The sequence below is a fragment of the Rhinolophus sinicus genome, chromosome 1 (genome assembly GCF_057876585.1).
Source record: "Rhinolophus sinicus isolate RSI-liver-muscle chromosome 1, RSI-T2T, whole genome shotgun sequence".
Lineage (NCBI taxonomy): Eukaryota > Metazoa > Chordata > Mammalia > Chiroptera > Rhinolophidae > Rhinolophus > Rhinolophus sinicus.
In genome coordinates this window covers 159,859,071-159,876,983 of record NC_142501.1, presented here as the reverse complement: position 1 = coordinate 159,876,983, position 17,913 = coordinate 159,859,071, and the positions used below count along the sequence as shown (strand labels likewise).

Genomic DNA, 17,913 nt, shown 5'->3' with positions numbered 1-17,913 from the left:
TCTATATGGCTATTTACTGGGGAAAACTCTAAAAGCTTGGAGAGGTAGGGGACAGAGTAAAGGGGAGAAGATTTAACCCGCTGGAGCCTGACTGACTCATTGTGAGAATGATGGCCAGTGACTCAGAACCTCTCCTAGATTTGAGCAAAACAGCTCCTGGTGGTTTTTTTTTTTTTCTTTTTTTTTTAAGGTTCAGTCCAAACCCTCTGCCCTACATCTCTCATGATGTATTTTTTTAAATAAAATTTCTTGATTATATAAGTAATACATTATAACTACAGATAACTTGGAAAAACAGGAAATTATTAAGAATTACTCTTAGTCCCAAATCTTAGAACTACTCATTCTTGGTATATTAACATTTTTGGTATATTTCCTTTCACTCTCCTTGCTATGTATACATATATGCACATACACATTTTTAGCATTTTTTCCAGTGTTGAGTATATTGGAAACTGTATAAGTTTAAGGTGCAGAGCATAATGACTCACATATACTGTGCAATAATTACCACAGTAAGTTTAGTTAATACCGTTCATCTCATATAGATACAAAAGAGAAAGAAAATGATGTTTCTTTTTTCTTGTGATGAGAACTTTTAGGATCTACTCTCTTAGGAACTTGCCAATACACCAAACAGCAATGTTAACTATAGTGAGTGTTAACTGTATATTACATCCCTAGTACCTATTTATCTTATAACTGGAAATTTGTACCTTTTCACATTTCTTAATGAAGCTGATTATTATATTCTATATACTGTTTTATTTCCTATTTTTATTTACCACTGTATATAAGAACTTTGTCATTAAATATTTTTCAAAAATGATTTTTTAAGTTTAGTGTTTCATAATATGGATATAATTTAATTTATTTAATAAGACCCAACTGTTGGACACTAAAGTTATTTATACATTTTTGGCTACCATAACACTAAATATTTTTGTACACATTTTGTACACAAATCTTGATGATTATTTCCTTAGGACAAATACGTAAAAGTGTTATAACTGGGTTAAAAGGTATGAACATTTTTAAAGCTAGTATTACATACTATCAAACTATCTTCCAGTTATGTTCCAATTTATAATCTCACCAGTAATTTATGAGTGTTCCCGTCCCAGCACCCTTGAGGACATTTGCATAATATCATTTTTAAGAAACAACAAAAACTTGAGAATAAATTGTACTTGGGAATATACCAAGTAACCAAATAGACACAGCTAACAGCATCTGTTAGGTTGCTGGAAGCAGAAATAAATACACAAAATCATCATTTTAATTTAGAAAAAGATAATGCCATTTTTGTCATGCCCCTTCCCAACACCCTAGGTCACAAGAGTTTGTGGAATAATTAGCCGCACCTTCCTCTACCCATGTATGACTAGCGAAAAGGAGGAAACAGTACGTTCTCTAGAGCTAGTTTCTCATGTCATGTCTCTTACTGCTCCACTGGGGTGACCTAGGGATTGTTAGGAGACGCAGAGAACTGCAGTGTCATCTTTATGAGAAGTCTATCTGAACGCAGGGGGGTCTCTGAGAGAGCAAATTAGTAAGCTAAACTGGGTTCTTCCCTCTTCCCACTGCTTCTTACCATGCCATGCCCACCTGCCCCCATCCCCAAGGGAGCTGTCTTACAAATGTAAGTCCCCAGAGTTTATGAAAATGTCTTACCAGGCTCTTCAAGCTTCTGCTTTTTATCACCTAAGTTACAAAAAGAAACTTCAGTTTTAACAACAGAGTAAAATCATTGAGAGTTACTATAGTTACAGCAAAACTATTTTCAGGTAATATGGCCATAAAAACCACTTTGTATGTCCCGGAGATTAATCCTATTACATTTAAGTCTCAGCCAGAGTCTACATGCACCTCGGCTAATTGGGCTGGAACCCTCGTGTGGCCCCTCTACTAAGAAGAACCATCACATAGAGCAAGTCTCCTGGGGATCTCAGTACACTAGAAAAAGATCTGTCTTGAAGACTTAGCTGAGGTCCCCATAAAGTGACTAGTAAAAGTTGTCGCTGCAATGGGCCAATAGGAAGTGTTGCTAAGCAAGTCGTCAGGGGCGTGAAATGCTTCACATCAGGACAGGAAATTCTCTTCCAAATATCAAGTAAATTGCATACTTAGGGAAAGGCCAGATACCGTTCTCTCTTCAATAAAGAAACTCTTATTGTAGCTACATGGGCCAAACACGTAATAAGGAACTCAAATGCAAACAAGTGATTTGGGCCATGTCACCATTAAATGGAAATTCAGGGGGGAGAAAAGCATCAAATCACCCATATAGTTTAGCCAAATGGTACCAAAATTATATATGAAAGGTGCACGTGACTAACTTTTCTACTTTCACCTAAATGGTATCACACCGGCTGATCTCAATGACTGAATATACAGCCCTCAGACCTATCAAGAGCAACTAGCTCTTCAGGTCCCACTAACCTCATTCCTTAGAATGTTTCCATATTGTTCAGATCTCCAGAGAGCAAACCCTTTCATTTTTCGAGGCAAATTTCCCCAGAATAGTCTTTTCCCCCCCTCATATCTGCCAGTTACTGCTTCATATCTGCAAAGTATTCTTTTTCTTCAGCGAAGAACTGAATTTGCTAAATAAGAAAGAGCTACTTAACATCCATGCAAGGATTATTTTTCAAAATGAGAGCACACTTACCAGGACTGGAGATGGGCTGAAAATATTCTGAAATACAAACATGTTTCCATTATACATCGTACTATGTTCAGATGTGAATGTCAGGCTCAATCTATTTTTAAACGTTTATTAATGATAAAAATTTGAGTAGCTTACATTTAAGATATGTACAAAATATGGTGAGAGGAGAGATACAAAAATTCAATCTCAAAAATAAATGGATGTGGATTCATTTTAATTACATGAAGAATTCATATAAAATCAGGCCAAGAAGACAGCTAGAAATGGACCCTTTCAAATTTTTTAATAAAGAAACCTTCAAAAAAAATCCATCAAAGCATGCATCAGCCCAAGGTATTTTCTGGCAACTTTGGTTCAAATCTGTTGGGCCTATTTGATAATGCTATTCCTGAATACTCTTAGAATTCCTGTTTACCTATCCAAATCTTTCCCATGATCCTCTAAGAAAGATTTGTTACATCCTCCTATTTTCCCCAAGGAAGCTGCGACAGACCACGCGTTACCATTCTGCCCTCTAGGCTCTCACTTGGAGCCATGTTCACTCTATTCCTTCTAATGAAGGTATCTCCCAAATGTCATTTCTTAAGGTATCAAAACACAGGGTTTTAGGTCTAGCTCTGTGTATAAGAGTTCTGTGGGGTCATTCAGGAGTCCTTAGGCTCCTGTAAGGACAGACTAGGGTACGAGTGGCACAGTCCCTACTTGCCCAGTGTTTGAGAGAACGGCCACAGGCAAGGCTGGGGGTGGGGGTGGGGGAGGGATGCAACCGCCAAAGGCTCCTGGGTCCTCCACCTGAAAAGGCAGTAGCTGTAGCACAAGTCAGCCTTGAGAAAATGAAGGCTGACAGATGACAGTATGACAGTACGGTGGGTGGCTCTGCCCCAGACCTGTGAGAAATAACACTGATAAAATTCTCATTACAGAGATAATACTTTAAAGCATATCTTACCCATTTTCTCAACACAATTCTCAGTTTTCAGGCCTGAAACATAAAGACAAAGCTTTATTAGTTAGATACGATCTGCCCTAGTAAAGATGTCAAACTGACCTGTGGCTATTGGTAATTAATTTGTCAGCTCCTAGTCTATCAGACCCATAATTTACTGGGATGCAAACAAATTGCAGAACAATTACACTTTTGAATTCATGTTACAGCTACCAAAAGCAGTTTGATCTTTGATAAAACATCTAACCTTTCTGGAATTTAGCTCCCTTATCTGCATCTTTTATTGGGAAACTGCTTCAAATGACCTCCAAATACCACCCAAAGCTAACACTTAATGTTCTAGTCTATGATTAGTCTGCAAAAGTTAGGAGAAAATGTACCTGTCTGTTCAATTAATCTTCTCTTCAGATACTAAATGTCCTCAACAGCAAACCTATTCCCTTCCTATGACAATTCCTATCCACTGAAGAAAAAGAATGTCAGTCAGAGCTTCAATGCCCTTGAATACATGAGCAAAGGTCCTTCACATCCACACCAGAGAAGCAGAGTTGGTCTGCCCCAGAACCCTCATCTGTATGTAAGGAGAGCCACAATTTTTGGAGACAGTCTAGCTTTATAAGGACCCTTCTTGCTGACGATGCCCTAGAAGAAATCATTGCTGCAGTGAAACCCCTGAGCCTTGATATAAAGGGGAATCTGCCAGCCTGCCCACAGCCAGCAGTTAAGGCCAAAGGGTCAGGGACAGGGTGTTCAGATTTGGTGACAGCATGAGCCATGAAGGGTTTTCCTAGAAGGTCACACGAAGGTCTAGATGTCCTGTGGTCTCTTCTCCATGCCTGGCTAACTCACTGGTCTAATCGAGTGCAGTTATCTGAGGATGAACCTCTCCATCTAACACCCGGAGTCCCTGAGACCTGGCTTCACTATGAGAGATGTTCTCTTCCATAATCTGTTCTCCAATCCTGCTCCACTTGGGGAGCTTGAACCAAATATCCAGGTGACTTGGTCCAGTTCCTACTGGTCCAGGAAATGGTACAGATCTGTCAGAATCTGGATGGTGCCCTGAGGCTAACCTCAGGTGTTTGGCTAGACTAGAAATGTAAAAACTAGTTCTAGAAACAATTACAACATGTTGGTTGCATCAGCAGTTGAGGGGGGTAAGCCTTACCCAGAGGGCTTAGTTGAGGATAAGGTGAAGGTGAGGGGAGTTGTGGATGAGAAAGCTACAGTCATAATAGAGATTTAGCCTGGGATCTAGGCACTGGGGGATTTTAAAAGACTATCTTTTGTCTGTAGCACAAATTAGAGCATGTTTTTCAAAGTGTAGTCTTCCAATCGCTTACTTCAGAATAGGCACCTGGGTGCCTATTAAAATGCAAATTCCAGGATTTACACAGGGCTATTGATACAGAATTTGTGGGGGTAATGCCTTGCAATCTGCATTTTAAAGAAGCACGACAAGGGATTTTTATGCACAAAATTTTTGAGAGCCTCCTCAGTAGTAGAGGGTGGGTATCTTTTTTATGCTTATGTATTGTATTTGAATTTCTGATAACTAATTTTTTAAAAAGTTTAAGGCATACAGCATTACAGTTTGATTTACATATATTGTGAAACGATTACCACAATAGGTTCAGCTAACACCCAAGGATCTTTTAATGTTTAATACAGATCTATTTTCAAGACTTCATTTCTTCTCCCTATTTGACTCTAACTTTAATTTCGCATTAGCGTATTAAGCAGCAAGAAAGTAAACTATTTTGGGTTTCTAAACAAGTAGCAGGATTAAAAATAGGTAAGAGATTGACCCAGAAACAAAAGAGAGAAGGCACAAATCTAATATATACGGAATGAAAAAGGGAATATAACCACATATTCAACAGGTGTAAAAAAACATGAAGATTACTATGATTAGCTTTATGCCAATAAATTTGAAATATAAGACAATAGACAAATTCCTAGAAAAATATAACATTAAAAATAACTCAAGAATAAATAGAAAACTCAAATGGAAATGTAACTATTAAGTAGTTTACACTTTTCCACAAAGAAAATACCTGGATAATTTGGTTTTTACACAGCACTAAAGAGAAGGGAACTGTACAGAGAACCGCAGAGATCTTCACAAGGTTTCCCTTGAGTATTCATTCAACAAAGTACTGAGCAGCTGCCAGGTGTGAGGAAACTCCCCAAGGTCAGGGAAGAACTCACAGGATCAAGAATAGTGCCTATTCCCACAAGACACACAGCAAAACCTTGTAAGCTGCCATTTTAACAGGGAACTCTACAGTAAGCCTTAGAAGCAATCCAGACAATAGTGAATAAAGCTCTCCTAGGAGTTCCCTATCTCCTTCAGACCCCAAGAAATTACAGATTTCTGTGACCAAACTTAGAGCTGACTAGAATTTCTGGAAACAAGACTACAATAGTTTTTCTTGGCCACTGGGCTTTTGGACACAAGGACTTCCTTTGCAGAGCTGTTACTGCTAGCCTGTCACTGGGCCTGAGACAGACTGTCTCACTGAAATAAAAGTCCTAACTCTCCAACCCAATATCTTATCGAGCAATGGGCTCTCTCTGAACTAAATTCCCATAAGGTAGGACAAACTTCAAAAGATCCACTGTCACATACAATTTTTTACCTCCAATCAAGGTAAACCACAGAAGTCACCATAGAACTCAATTATGGAAAAAGGACAGCCAATTGGGTCCATCCCCAAGAGGAGGTAACAGACTCCGGTGGGTCAGGATTATGGAATGTGGCTTCTGACACAGCTCCCAGGGATCCTGCCTCCGGGGATTCACACCCTCCTGGAATCCTGCGGACTAAACCTACTGACTTGCGTCTAGCAAACAGAATACAGCTAAAGAGATGAGATCTCACTTCCATGATTAGGACTTGCAAGCACTCCCTGACTCTCTCTGGCTCACTCTGATGAAGCAAGTTGCCATGTTGTGAGATACTCACCCTAGGGAGAGGCCTATGTGGCTAGGAACAAGGGAGGTGTCCGGACAACAGCTGGTGGGGAACCCAGGCCTTAGTGAACAACGCACAGGAACCGGGTCCCGCCAACAGCATGTGAGCGAGCTGGGAAGCAGACCTTTTCCAGTCAAGTCTTACGATGGCTGCAGCCTTGTGAGAGGCCAGAGCCAAAAGACCCAGGTATACTGTGCCCAGATCCTGACCCACAGCAACTGGGAGATAACAAATGTGTTTAAGACGCTACATTTTAATTTGTTGTGCAGTGATGGATAACATAGGTGTGAGAGTCAGTTTTATATGTCAGCTAGTCGAGGACACAGTCCCCAGTTATTCAAACACTAATCTAGTAGTTGCCTTGAAGGCATTTTGTAGATGTGATTAAACTTTACAATCAGTTAACCTTAAGGAAGGGAAATTATCCAAGATAGTCTGGTGGGCCTGATTCAACCAGCTGAAAAGCCTTAAGAGGTGGAATTGCCCAGGCTTTCCAGCAGAAACTCGCCTGTGGGCAGCAGCTTCGGCTCATGCGGAGAGTACGGCCTGCCCTTCCTGGCAGCCTGACCTGTGGATTTCAGACTTGCCTTGCGGCTCCCACAGTCGCGTAAGCCAATTCCTTGCAGTTAAAAACAATATACATTTCCTACGGATTCTGTTTCTCTGATTGAACCCTGACCAGTACAACAGGGATGAACAAGTCTGACGGGTGCAAGTCTGGAGAAGGCTGGTGGTGAACAGCTGCCTTTTCCTATAAATGTGAACAGTCGGAACAGCCTTCCAAATTATTCTCCTCACTGACTCATACTGGGAATTTCTCATTGTGATGGACATATCAGCTCCTATCTGGCCTGTCTACATGGGATCCTACTGATGTCCAGCCCCAGACAAGAGCACAGGAACTTGGGTACTCCCGGAGAAGGCTAATAAAGTATGTCCATCAGAACCAATGAAGATACTTAATGAGCCATCAAGGGTTAGGGGCGGATTTATGAAAAGTAAATCTAGATGGCCCTGTAGGTTCATCTTCTTTCCTCCTTTTTATGGCTTCGTAAAGAGCTGGCTCAACAGGTCTGAGTAAACGCAGCAAAACAGACTAATACCAGTTACTGGAGTCCAGGGGCTCCCCTCCTATGTAACAAGGCCACTTTTCTAGCCAGGGAAACTCAATAGTCCCTGATCCCATGACTCTATTAATATGTAGAGAATATTTACACATAGATAGCCTGGCCCCCTCTGTAGAAACATTGTCCAAAACGTCAGGTGATCTATGCCCAGCCTGTCCAGTAGAATAATGAGAGTTTGGGGGATGATGTGTGCACTATTTCTCTTCTTATAAGTTTTCTTCCAATAAACCTTACATTATGTCTGTATAATGTAAGGCACAGGGAATCCCAAAGCTATGGCTTCCCATTAGGTATTTGTAATTCATCTACAGTCCTCCCCACTCCAGGGCAGTTTTCTAACGGGGTCATCTTTAACTATAAGGAATGTGGCCTAATTACACAGCTAACATTCCACCTGTATCAGCTTTTCTAGGAAAACAGTATAGAAGGTTCACCTACAGTAATTTTCCCAGGAGAAAGGATAAAGGGTTTTGGTACCATTTACTCACAGTTCACTCCCATAATCTTGGATTAATACTAAGATTAGTATCTCTGACCACCAGAAATTGTGTTAGCTAATGGGCCATTAATAGTCTCTCCACTTCCTAACCAACGGAACTACTTTTTTTCTTGGAAACCATAAGCAAATTCAAAACAATAACACATGGCTGTGTTTACACTAAATTTAGTACAGTGTAACTTTTTATCCCTTTTAGAAATATTGTCTTTTTCCATCTAGAATTATAGTCACAATGGAACAAGGTTCTGATGGCATCCCCTTGGCTTCTGCTTTTAAAAGCCCTGGTTATTATCCTTCACAGTGCTCCAAACAGCCTAGCTTTAATGGTCATCTAGCTTTGGACCCTTGGATCCCATTAGTGATCTGTAGATGGCAGCAGAGGACAACGATCGGACTCCAGCTTCGCCTGATTTTGTCAGAGCTCCAAACCAACAGTCCTCACGAGCCTCTACGAAGGTTTCCCCTGGTGGCTGGTTTGACCCTGACCAGCCGTGCAGCCTCTGCCTGACCTTGTGGGCAGGCCCTTTCCCTTCCTCACACGGGGCTCATGAGGCCCTCGCCCATGCAGGTCTGAGCCCTGGCTCATTCTCAGTCAACCCAAAGGCTCCACCTCTTTTGTTCCTCATAATCCCACTCACAACATGGACTCTGTGGGCTTTGTCGGCCACTTGCGTCAATCAACCAGATACCAGTGATCGATTTGGCTTCTAGCTACTGTAGCCAAGGTTTCTGTATGACCAATACTTTCACAAATGGCATTTGGCTGAATGCGTTAGAAACACCAAAAGTGATAGTATCATTTTATCAGCCCAGATGCAACTAGGTTTCTAGCTGTGATGTGCTGGTAAAGTGGAACAGGTTCTGTGGTGGGGAAAGGGGGTCCTGATTTGTAGTATTTGCTGATTTTCATGGTAAACTCTTAACCATGGTCAATTTCAAGCTACTGTGATGTAGGAGGAATTGGGAAGAGATGTGTGCCCACATCAGCTCCCATAAGCTGACATGAGCTGGCTCCAACTGGCTTGGTTTTTAGTCAGGTCTAATGAACGAATGGCTGGCAAGGGGAATGGGCACCTTTCCTCTCAACACAAGTTCACTCACGCCAGTCTTCATCTGCCCCTCAAGGTGAACAGTTACTCTCATTCATGTGCAACGCAGGGCCAGGGCTACGCTGAGGCAGCTGAGGTGCTTGGAGTGCAAACTTGGAGGCGCTCACTCTCAGGATCCTGCAGCTGCTGCAGTGTGTGGTCCTGAAACTAAAGGCTTCCTTAAATGCTGTGTCCAAGGCACCTCAACGGCTACACAGCTTTTGCTATGAAGTCCTAAGTGGATCAGCCCCACACCCAGGCATGAAGTCTCATCAGCACTTCCCGACCTATTCTGTTTTATCTCATAGTGCCTTGGCCACACTGAATCAAGGTCCAAACGTCTATTCCACTTCTGAGGCCCTACTGCAATACTCACTCTGCTTGACCAGCAGCCATGGCTTGGGGTTAAGTTAGACAATCACATTCATAAGACCCCAATAGTCTGTCACCTCACCAGTTTACTCAGCATTGCAGAAGAATGCAAGGCAGGGAACACAGCATACTGTTCAGCAACAGGACAGCATGAGATATACCCCTTCAATGCAAGTTGTCACAGCAACTGAGGGCTGTTCTTTAGCCCCCCAAGTGATGACTCAGTTACAAGGAAACACGTATACACAGGTAAGTGCAGGAACCATCCTAGCTTAGTAGCCTCATGCCACATAGCTATTTGTCACAGAAGACAGTATCTCTTACACCAGTCCATGAGTGTACTTCCAGGAGTCAGCAAGAACAACACCTGGGTATGTCATAACATATTCAGGAATGCCCAATACCATGGCTTCCTCCCAAGTATTGACAGTTCATTCACCATCCTCCCAGCTCAGATGCACAGTACCAATCCAGGTTTATGTTTACCATTAGGCAGTTTACTATTAGTCATTCCACCTTAGGTAGATTTCAGAGAAATGTGCCAGGAGATCAACAGGAGGCCATCTCCATAAGAGAAAGGAGAAAAGGTGCTGTTAACCCTTTACTCATATGTACCAAGGCACATCATAAAACTTCAGAATATTGGGGATAAAGAGAACATCATAAAACCTTCCACAGGAGCGGGGAAAACAGGTCTCATTCAAAGTTTTAGTAATTAGAAAGGCTTCACACATTTTAACAGCAACATCAGAAAACTAGAAGACAGTGGAGGAACATCTCCAAAATTCCAAGGAAAGTAATTTCTGAAACAGAAATACAAACCTAAACAAACTATTACTGCAGCCTAAATGTAGATTTTTCAGACATCCCAAGTCTCAGAAAATTTGCCTCAATGTCCCTTTTCTCAGAAAACTTCCAGAGAAACCTTACCCCCACTAAACAAAGGAGTAATTCAAGGAAGAGGAAATCCAAGGTGTAGGGGATTCTTCACGGGGGAGACGCAAAAGAAAGTCTCAGAATAGTTGTGAGGAGAGATTTCAGAACATTCAACAGGCCTGAAGAACATATCATAGAGCAGGATGATGAGGGAATCCAAAAGTATTATATCCAGAAAAAAAATTAGAGTATCTGTTATGTCTGAATGTATTAAGAGGAGATTTATATTTCTAAGGATTTGGGGTAAATTATTGATGGGGTATAAAAAACTAAGGGAACAAAAGTATCATACAACTAATAACTCCGGGGTCAAAGAGGTACTTAGAAAGGGACAATGGGAAGGGGGAGATGCACAAATACCGAGGATGAGGGTGGTGGTTATCAGATTCCTTTAGTTTACTGACGGAACAGCTATTTCTAATTCCCTTTTCCCTTGGCTCCCTACACTACAGAGGCTGTGAACGCTGGTTACCCACTTTCCAAGCTTTTCTTGTAGTTGTGAATGACCAAGTGGCTGTTCCGGTCAATGATATGTCATCAGAAATCTACTACGAGTTTCTGGAAGAACTTTTACTTTCCTGATTAAATAGGCAGATTTGGCTGCCATCCCTCTTCCCCTTCTTTTTGTCTTGAACACAGACTGATGCCTACAGCTGCAACAGTCACACTGCCAACACGAATCAACAAGCAAACATGCTAAGATTGTCTGAACAGAAAGAGCCTGAGTTATGGATGCCATCGTCGAGTCATTGTACCAGCTCTGGACAGCCTACCTCTAGACTTCTTATTAAGTGAGAGTGATGAGGCAGATTTTCTGTTACAGCTGAAGAATAAAGAATTTCTAACTAATGCATGGTATATGAGAGTTAAGTGCTCATTCTCTATACTGTGAAGTCAATAGATAATTTCTGAAAGTTTAAAACTCAATAAATGACATGCCGAAGCGTGATATTTAGAAACATGACAGTCAGTGCCTGAAAAAAAAAATCTAACAAAGTCAAAATCAATGCCACTGAGGAGTGGCAATTGGAGATGGATTGGGGTGGAAAGGGGGTTGCTATTTTTCAGTGTAAACTTTAAAAACTGTAGCATTTGGGGGCCTGGTATGTATTTGTTGTGGGGCGCTGACCTGTGCATTGTTTGGCAATATCCTTGGCCTCTACCCACTGGATGCCAGGAGCAACCAGGGATGGTTTTAACAACTAAAAATGTTTCCAGCCATTGCCAAATGACCCTGAGGGGTAAAACTGCTCTTGGTTGAGAACCACTGCCTTATAGCACTATTTTTTTTTTCACTTTCAATAACGCTACAAATGTATTACTGTGATAAAATTAAATTTTGGAAAAAGAAACTACCATTATGAAAGGAGCTAGACTAGAGACCACTCATGTCATTTCCCCCTTTCAAATACCTCTCAATTTCCTTCCTGACCTTTCCCTGGTCCTAAGAATCCCACTCCTTCCCTCCCAGACAAGTACGGACAGAACAGAAACACTTACCTCCTAGAAATGCACACTCGTAATGGCTGCAGGTCTTGTTTGTGCTTCGAAGGATAAGGTTATTACTAGGCCCATCCTGTGACACGTGAAAAACCTCATTCAGAGGTATTAAAATGATTCTTTCACTTCCTTTATCCAAAAAATTTTCAATGGCAACTCCAAAGCATGTGTGGATGGTTAACAGAATGTGTTGGTCATTTGCAACTTGAGGTTTGGCTGGATATGCCAAGGTGAAATGGCCAAACCTGGCCTGGTTTAGTCCTCCAAAGGTAAAGGAAGTACCTGGGCTTGTGCTGTACACCACATTTTTGTAACTGTCCTCACAAGGTCTTCTCAGCAACTGCAGGGCCTTTGTCAGGTAAAAATGAAAAGCTTTAAACTGGAAGCCATAGATATAGTCTTTTCGAGATTGGCCGGCTATCTTCACAGCTTCATTGAACAGGTGGTAAAAGGGAGTTTGCTCTTGAGCTTCAGAAATATATGCCAGCAGGGCTATTCCGTGGTTATCCTTAAAACTCCGAGGGAGAGAGATGTGAGTCTTCCGAGCTTCCCATTTGGCTTTTGCATTTTCCCACACATCCTCTAAGGGTTGATAGCTTGTTTTTTCTTCATTGAGCAGTTGGGGAACATATTTGATTTCCATCCTGTCAGTACATTTCTGGTATTCATCATCAAATGCATTATCTGCCATGTCTAACATTTCAGCCTTTGCCTTCAAAGGAAAAGGAAATTAATACTCTTGAAATAAGATATTTGGTGTATACCATTTTCTCTCACATTACTGTTCCCACACTCTCATGCCCTGCCAAGAATCTCTGCCTTGCTTACAACCAACTTTGGATATGTTTTTTTATGTAGGAAGTATATTCCACTGCTGTTGATAACTTTTCCCAGCTGTGGCCTATTTGTGTGAAAGAGCAAAAGCCAGTGGGTGAGATATAGGTATGATTATGTTTGTAACTCATTCATCTGGATCTTGTGGTGCAGAGGAAAGACCAATGAGTATGAAACTGGAGAAATGGGTGGCAATCCTGGCTTTGAAAATATTCTTAGCCAGACTTCCTCAACCCCTCAAGACTGTTGAGTGAATCTGAAATATCATGTGTGAAATACTGTACATGATAAATACATAATGGCAAATATTACCCCTTTTCCTTTGAGGACACCCTTCCCTGGTCCATGTGGTTTGGGTAGGACTGATTCTGCACCTTCAGACCCAGTGATAAGCGATGAAGCAGGCTTAAAAATGGTTCCTCTACAACCATTAGCTCTAAATATATTGTTGGCTTGGGGCAGCAAATAGTTATCCTTTGAGTTCCATGGAGCATCCTGTCTGCAAATAAAGCCAACAAAGAAAGACTTGCAAAGCTGAGAGGCAGAGAGAGTGATGAGGCCCTGATAACACCACTTAAGGCCCTGGGTCTACCTGTACCTGAAGGCTGTGTTTTTCCTTTGTCATAAGAATCAACAAATTCCTTATTTGTCTGAGCAAGTTTGGTATTGTTTCTTCCATTTACAACTGAAAAAGGTGAATGCATCTTTAAAATGTGTGTATGCGCGCACACACACACACACACACACACACACAGAGGGTGCCAAAAAAATGTATAAACATTTTAAGAAAGGAAAACTGTATTAAAATTGTAATACTCAATATATACCTAGAACAAAAGATGAATACAAGTCACGTTTGACTTCTGCGATTACAAGAGGTGCTCAAAGTGGTTACCATCAGTGTCCAGACACTTCTGATTACGGCGAACTACTGCTTGAGCAACGTTAACCAAAGTGTCCACCTGTATATATTTTTTTGGCACCCCTGGTATATATTTTAGTTGAAAATTATTTTACATTAATTTCAGGTGTACAGCATAGTGGATAGGCATTTATATAATTTATGAAGTGATCCCCCTGATACGTCTAGTACCCATCTGACACTATACATAGCTTTTACAATATTATTGACTATATTCCCCATACTGTACTTTACATCCCTGTGACTATTTTGTAACTACCAAAGTGTACTTCCTAATCCCTTCACCTTCTCACCCATCACCTCAACTCCACCCCCATATAGTAACTATCAGTTTGTTCTCTGTGTCTATAAGTATATTTTTGTTTTGTTTGTTCGTTTATTAGGAAATAATATTTTAATTGCAGGATTGTTGTGAGGATTAAATGATATAAAGAATATATGCAAAGCCCTTAGCCTCATGTCTGGCACATATCGAGTCTTCAACAAACTGTGGCTATTTTTATTATTTCATGATGAGAATATATGTATTATACTGCAATTTCCTCAAGGGCAGGATCTGCATTATATTTATCTGTTTGAAGTCCAAGCGTCGACATATTCAGAGAATTAAATAAGAACTATGAATTCTGGCCTATTGATCAAAAAACAGGATGAGCAAATCTGCCCAGGGACACCATTTAAGGGTTTCTGCAACTAAAAGGATAATGCCCTCCGTATCATTCTCTCTTTCCACTACTCGGTACCACTTGTATGGTACATGGTTCCATAAGCTGCAACCTCAGGTGGAGACGTTAGTTGGAGACTTTATAGACACAGAGAAATTGAGTAACTTGTCTGGAATTGAGATCTGATCCTAGGCAATCTGGTTCCAGAGTCTGTCCTTTTAACCAAAGTGTTCTGTTTCCAAAGATGAAAACCACTGACATTTATGTAGCACTTTTTAAAGTGTTTAATTTTGTTCTCATAACAACCCTTATGAAAGGTCGGGCAGATAATTCATGACAATTTTACAAATGAAGGAATTCTGCCAGCATCAGAAACTGTCTTGATTACCAGCCACAGAATATCTGCTGGGGAAGTCATTGAAACCCCTGCACTCCTGGGTCTGTAGGTCAGTTTCTTAAAGTGGGAATTTGAGCTTCAGGAGATCAAATCACTGCCATCTCCTAGCCAAGAAATGCACTTTCCTCTGCAGCACAAAATGTACCAGAAGATATCTTGGGCACCAATGCCTGTTTATCTTCAAGACTTCAATATATTATAAAACATCCTATCCTGAAACCACTGCCTCCTATGTTCCTCTTATCATATCAGAGTTGATCCAATATGTTCCTGTCTCTTCTATGCCTCTAACCAGTCTCCACATGTCTAATTTTAGACATCAAGTCTTCCTGGCCCAAGGCCACACTTGATTGTGTGTTCTGTACAGTGAGTGCCTTCCGCAGTGAAAATGCCACCACCATTCAAGGACAACTGGATGGACATTAAGGGACAGGTACAAAGGCTAGGTGAACACACTGATTATACTTTCTTCCTGTGATTTATCCATTGAAACAAAGCCAATACTGATGAAATTCAATTACCAAACATTTATTAAAAATGTGGAAATGACCTAAATGTTCAAGAAAAGAAATTAAACAAATTATGGAACATTCATAGAACAAATACATTAAAATGATGTTGCAAAAGAATATTAAAGTGCAAATCAAAACCACAGTGAGATGCCACTTCATACCCATTAGGATGGCTATACGAAAAAAATGGAAAGTGTTGGCAAGGATGTAGATATTGAACATTCATACACTGCTGGTGGGGATGTAAAATGGTGCAGCCATTGTAGAAACCAGTTTGGCAGTTCTTCAAAATGTTAACCACAGAGTTCTCATATGACCCACCAATTCTACTCCTAGGTATATACCCAAGAGAACTGAAAACCTACGTTCATACAGAAACTTGTACATGAAAGTTCATAGCAGCACTACTTTTTCATAAGAGCCAAAAAGTGGAAACAACCCAAATGTCCATCAATTTGTTTATCCAATGAATGGATAAACAAATATGGCATAACCATAGAATGGAATATGATTCAGCTATGAAAAAGAATGAAGTACTAATATATGCTACAACATGGATGAACCTTGAAAACGTTATGCTAAATGAAAGAAGCCACACATAAGGACAGATGTGCATGATTCTATTCAGATGAAATGTCCAGAATAGGCAAATCTGTAGAGATGGAACACTGACAGGGGGTGGCCAGGGGCTTCAGGGAAAAGACAATTGGGACTGACTGCTAATAGCTACAGGGTTTCTTTTGGGGTGATGGGAGCATTCTGTAATGAGACAGTGGCACAACTATGCACAGCATGGTGAATATACAAAAACCACTGACTGTACACATTAAAATGGTGAATTTTACATGTGAATTATACCTCAATAAAAAAATCACACTGCAGTACAGGCAAGAGACTACATAATGATTTGATAGATAATGGATCAGAATATTGAATTCAAAAAACAGATGAAATTTTAAGACTTCAAGATATTTTAAAGAAGGTATTTCAAATCTGGACAAATACTCAGTAGTAATGTGACAGCTAACAACGTTGGTGAAAAATAAAGTGGGATACTGGGCTCATATTTTACGTAAAAATATGTTAGAGCATGTTTAAAGATTCAACTGCAAAAACATTAAATCATAAAAGTTCTATCAGAAATAAAGAATACTGAATATGAAAACATGCTCATTATATAGTACTTTAACAGAAAACATGTAACCAAACACTGCAGTGCCCTCTTATTTGGAGAAAAAGACATACTTTCAGAATATTTAATGATCTAGAGACATATGTAGCACAGTGTTAAAAAGGTAAAAACAATATGTACTGTGAAACTATTTTTGTAAATTAAACATACACAAAAATAAGCCAAGAATATACACCAACAGATTAAGACTCTTTCTCTCTGAGTGGAGAGATTGTGGATGATTTTTACTTTCCTCTTTTTGTATAATCTTAATTTTTTCAACTTTCTACAGTTAACATGTATCAAATGTATAAAATGAAAAGATGAAAGCTACTTGTAAAAAACTGACTGACTTATTCTATCTTCTCTCATTTGCATTATCACCCCACGCAGATGCCTTAGGCAGCGTTATAGCAAGAGCTCCTATTCCAATGACCACGTGCTTGCCATTCCCAACATTACCTGGAAGATGTCCATTAGAATCATAGCTGACAGCAGCATGGTAACCACTTCAAAAGGTCCTGTCTTCATTTTTCTTTTCTAAATTAAAATGAAGGAATTCCAAATTAGTAGACTTAAAAAAGAGGCTTAGGGAAGTAGAGCAGGATGACACACTATGAATCTTTGCATCCTGGGTGGAAGTATCATGATGATCAGGAAGTGATTCTCAATAAATTCCAAAGGCTGAAAAGGCCATTAAATTTTGCCTGGTGCTTTAACTTTCTCATCCTATAGATGAGGAAACAAAAGCTCAGAGAACTTCAGCAATTTGCTCAAATTTAAATCTATCTATTTCCATTCTCCTGCAGATATGTCGTCTCTCCCACTTTAATCACTGGTGCTCCTATTTTCTTCCTATCACTAAACCTCCCCTCAGCACGCACAGGAAATTAACACCAACTTAAACAAAACAAAAACAATTCAAAATCCCAGTTTCCCAGAATTCTCCAGGAGTTAGTGTCCATTCATTTCATCCATTCTTCTATCCTCTTCATTAACCAAGTCAAGCCTATTTGGGCAGGTTGAAGGAGATTGTGAGGCCGTAGTGGTACAGACCAGAGGTTACCCAAAGGGGCCTCCTCACCCCAAATATTCACATTCAAGAGAAGCCCAAGGTTAAAACTTTCTGAAGGCAGGAATGAGAATAAGAAGGAACTGGGTAGACGACAACTCTAACAAGATTATACAAGTCTGCTGGCTGAATGCCCAATATTCATCCCAGTGTTTATGAGACTGACAGGGGTCAGCAGGAGGGTAAGAGGCCCTCAAGGGCTGAGCCATCAACTAATTCAATTA

The 17,913-nt window shown here is 40.4% G+C and overlaps 1 protein-coding gene across 4 annotated transcripts in view; it reads right to left on the bottom strand.

Moving 5' to 3' along the window:
- ART3 (ADP-ribosyltransferase 3 (inactive)) overlaps positions 1–17,913 on the bottom strand; it is a 107,472-nt gene that overhangs the window by 4,552 nt on the left and 85,007 nt on the right. For all 4 annotated transcript variants that reach the window (XM_074324442.2, XM_074324440.2, XM_019720474.3 and 1 more), the window contains exons 2-6: positions 17,080–17,157; positions 12,117–12,828; positions 3,621–3,653; positions 2,672–2,698; positions 1,675–1,704 (exon numbers count right to left, since the gene is read on the bottom strand). In XM_074324442.2, the coding sequence (XP_074180543.2) occupies positions 1,675–1,704; positions 2,672–2,698; positions 3,621–3,653; positions 12,117–12,828; positions 17,080–17,148 (871 nt within the window). In that variant the 5' untranslated portion in view covers positions 17,149–17,157. The remainder of the gene's footprint in view (positions 1–1,674; positions 1,705–2,671; positions 2,699–3,620; positions 3,654–12,116; positions 12,829–17,079; positions 17,158–17,913) is intronic.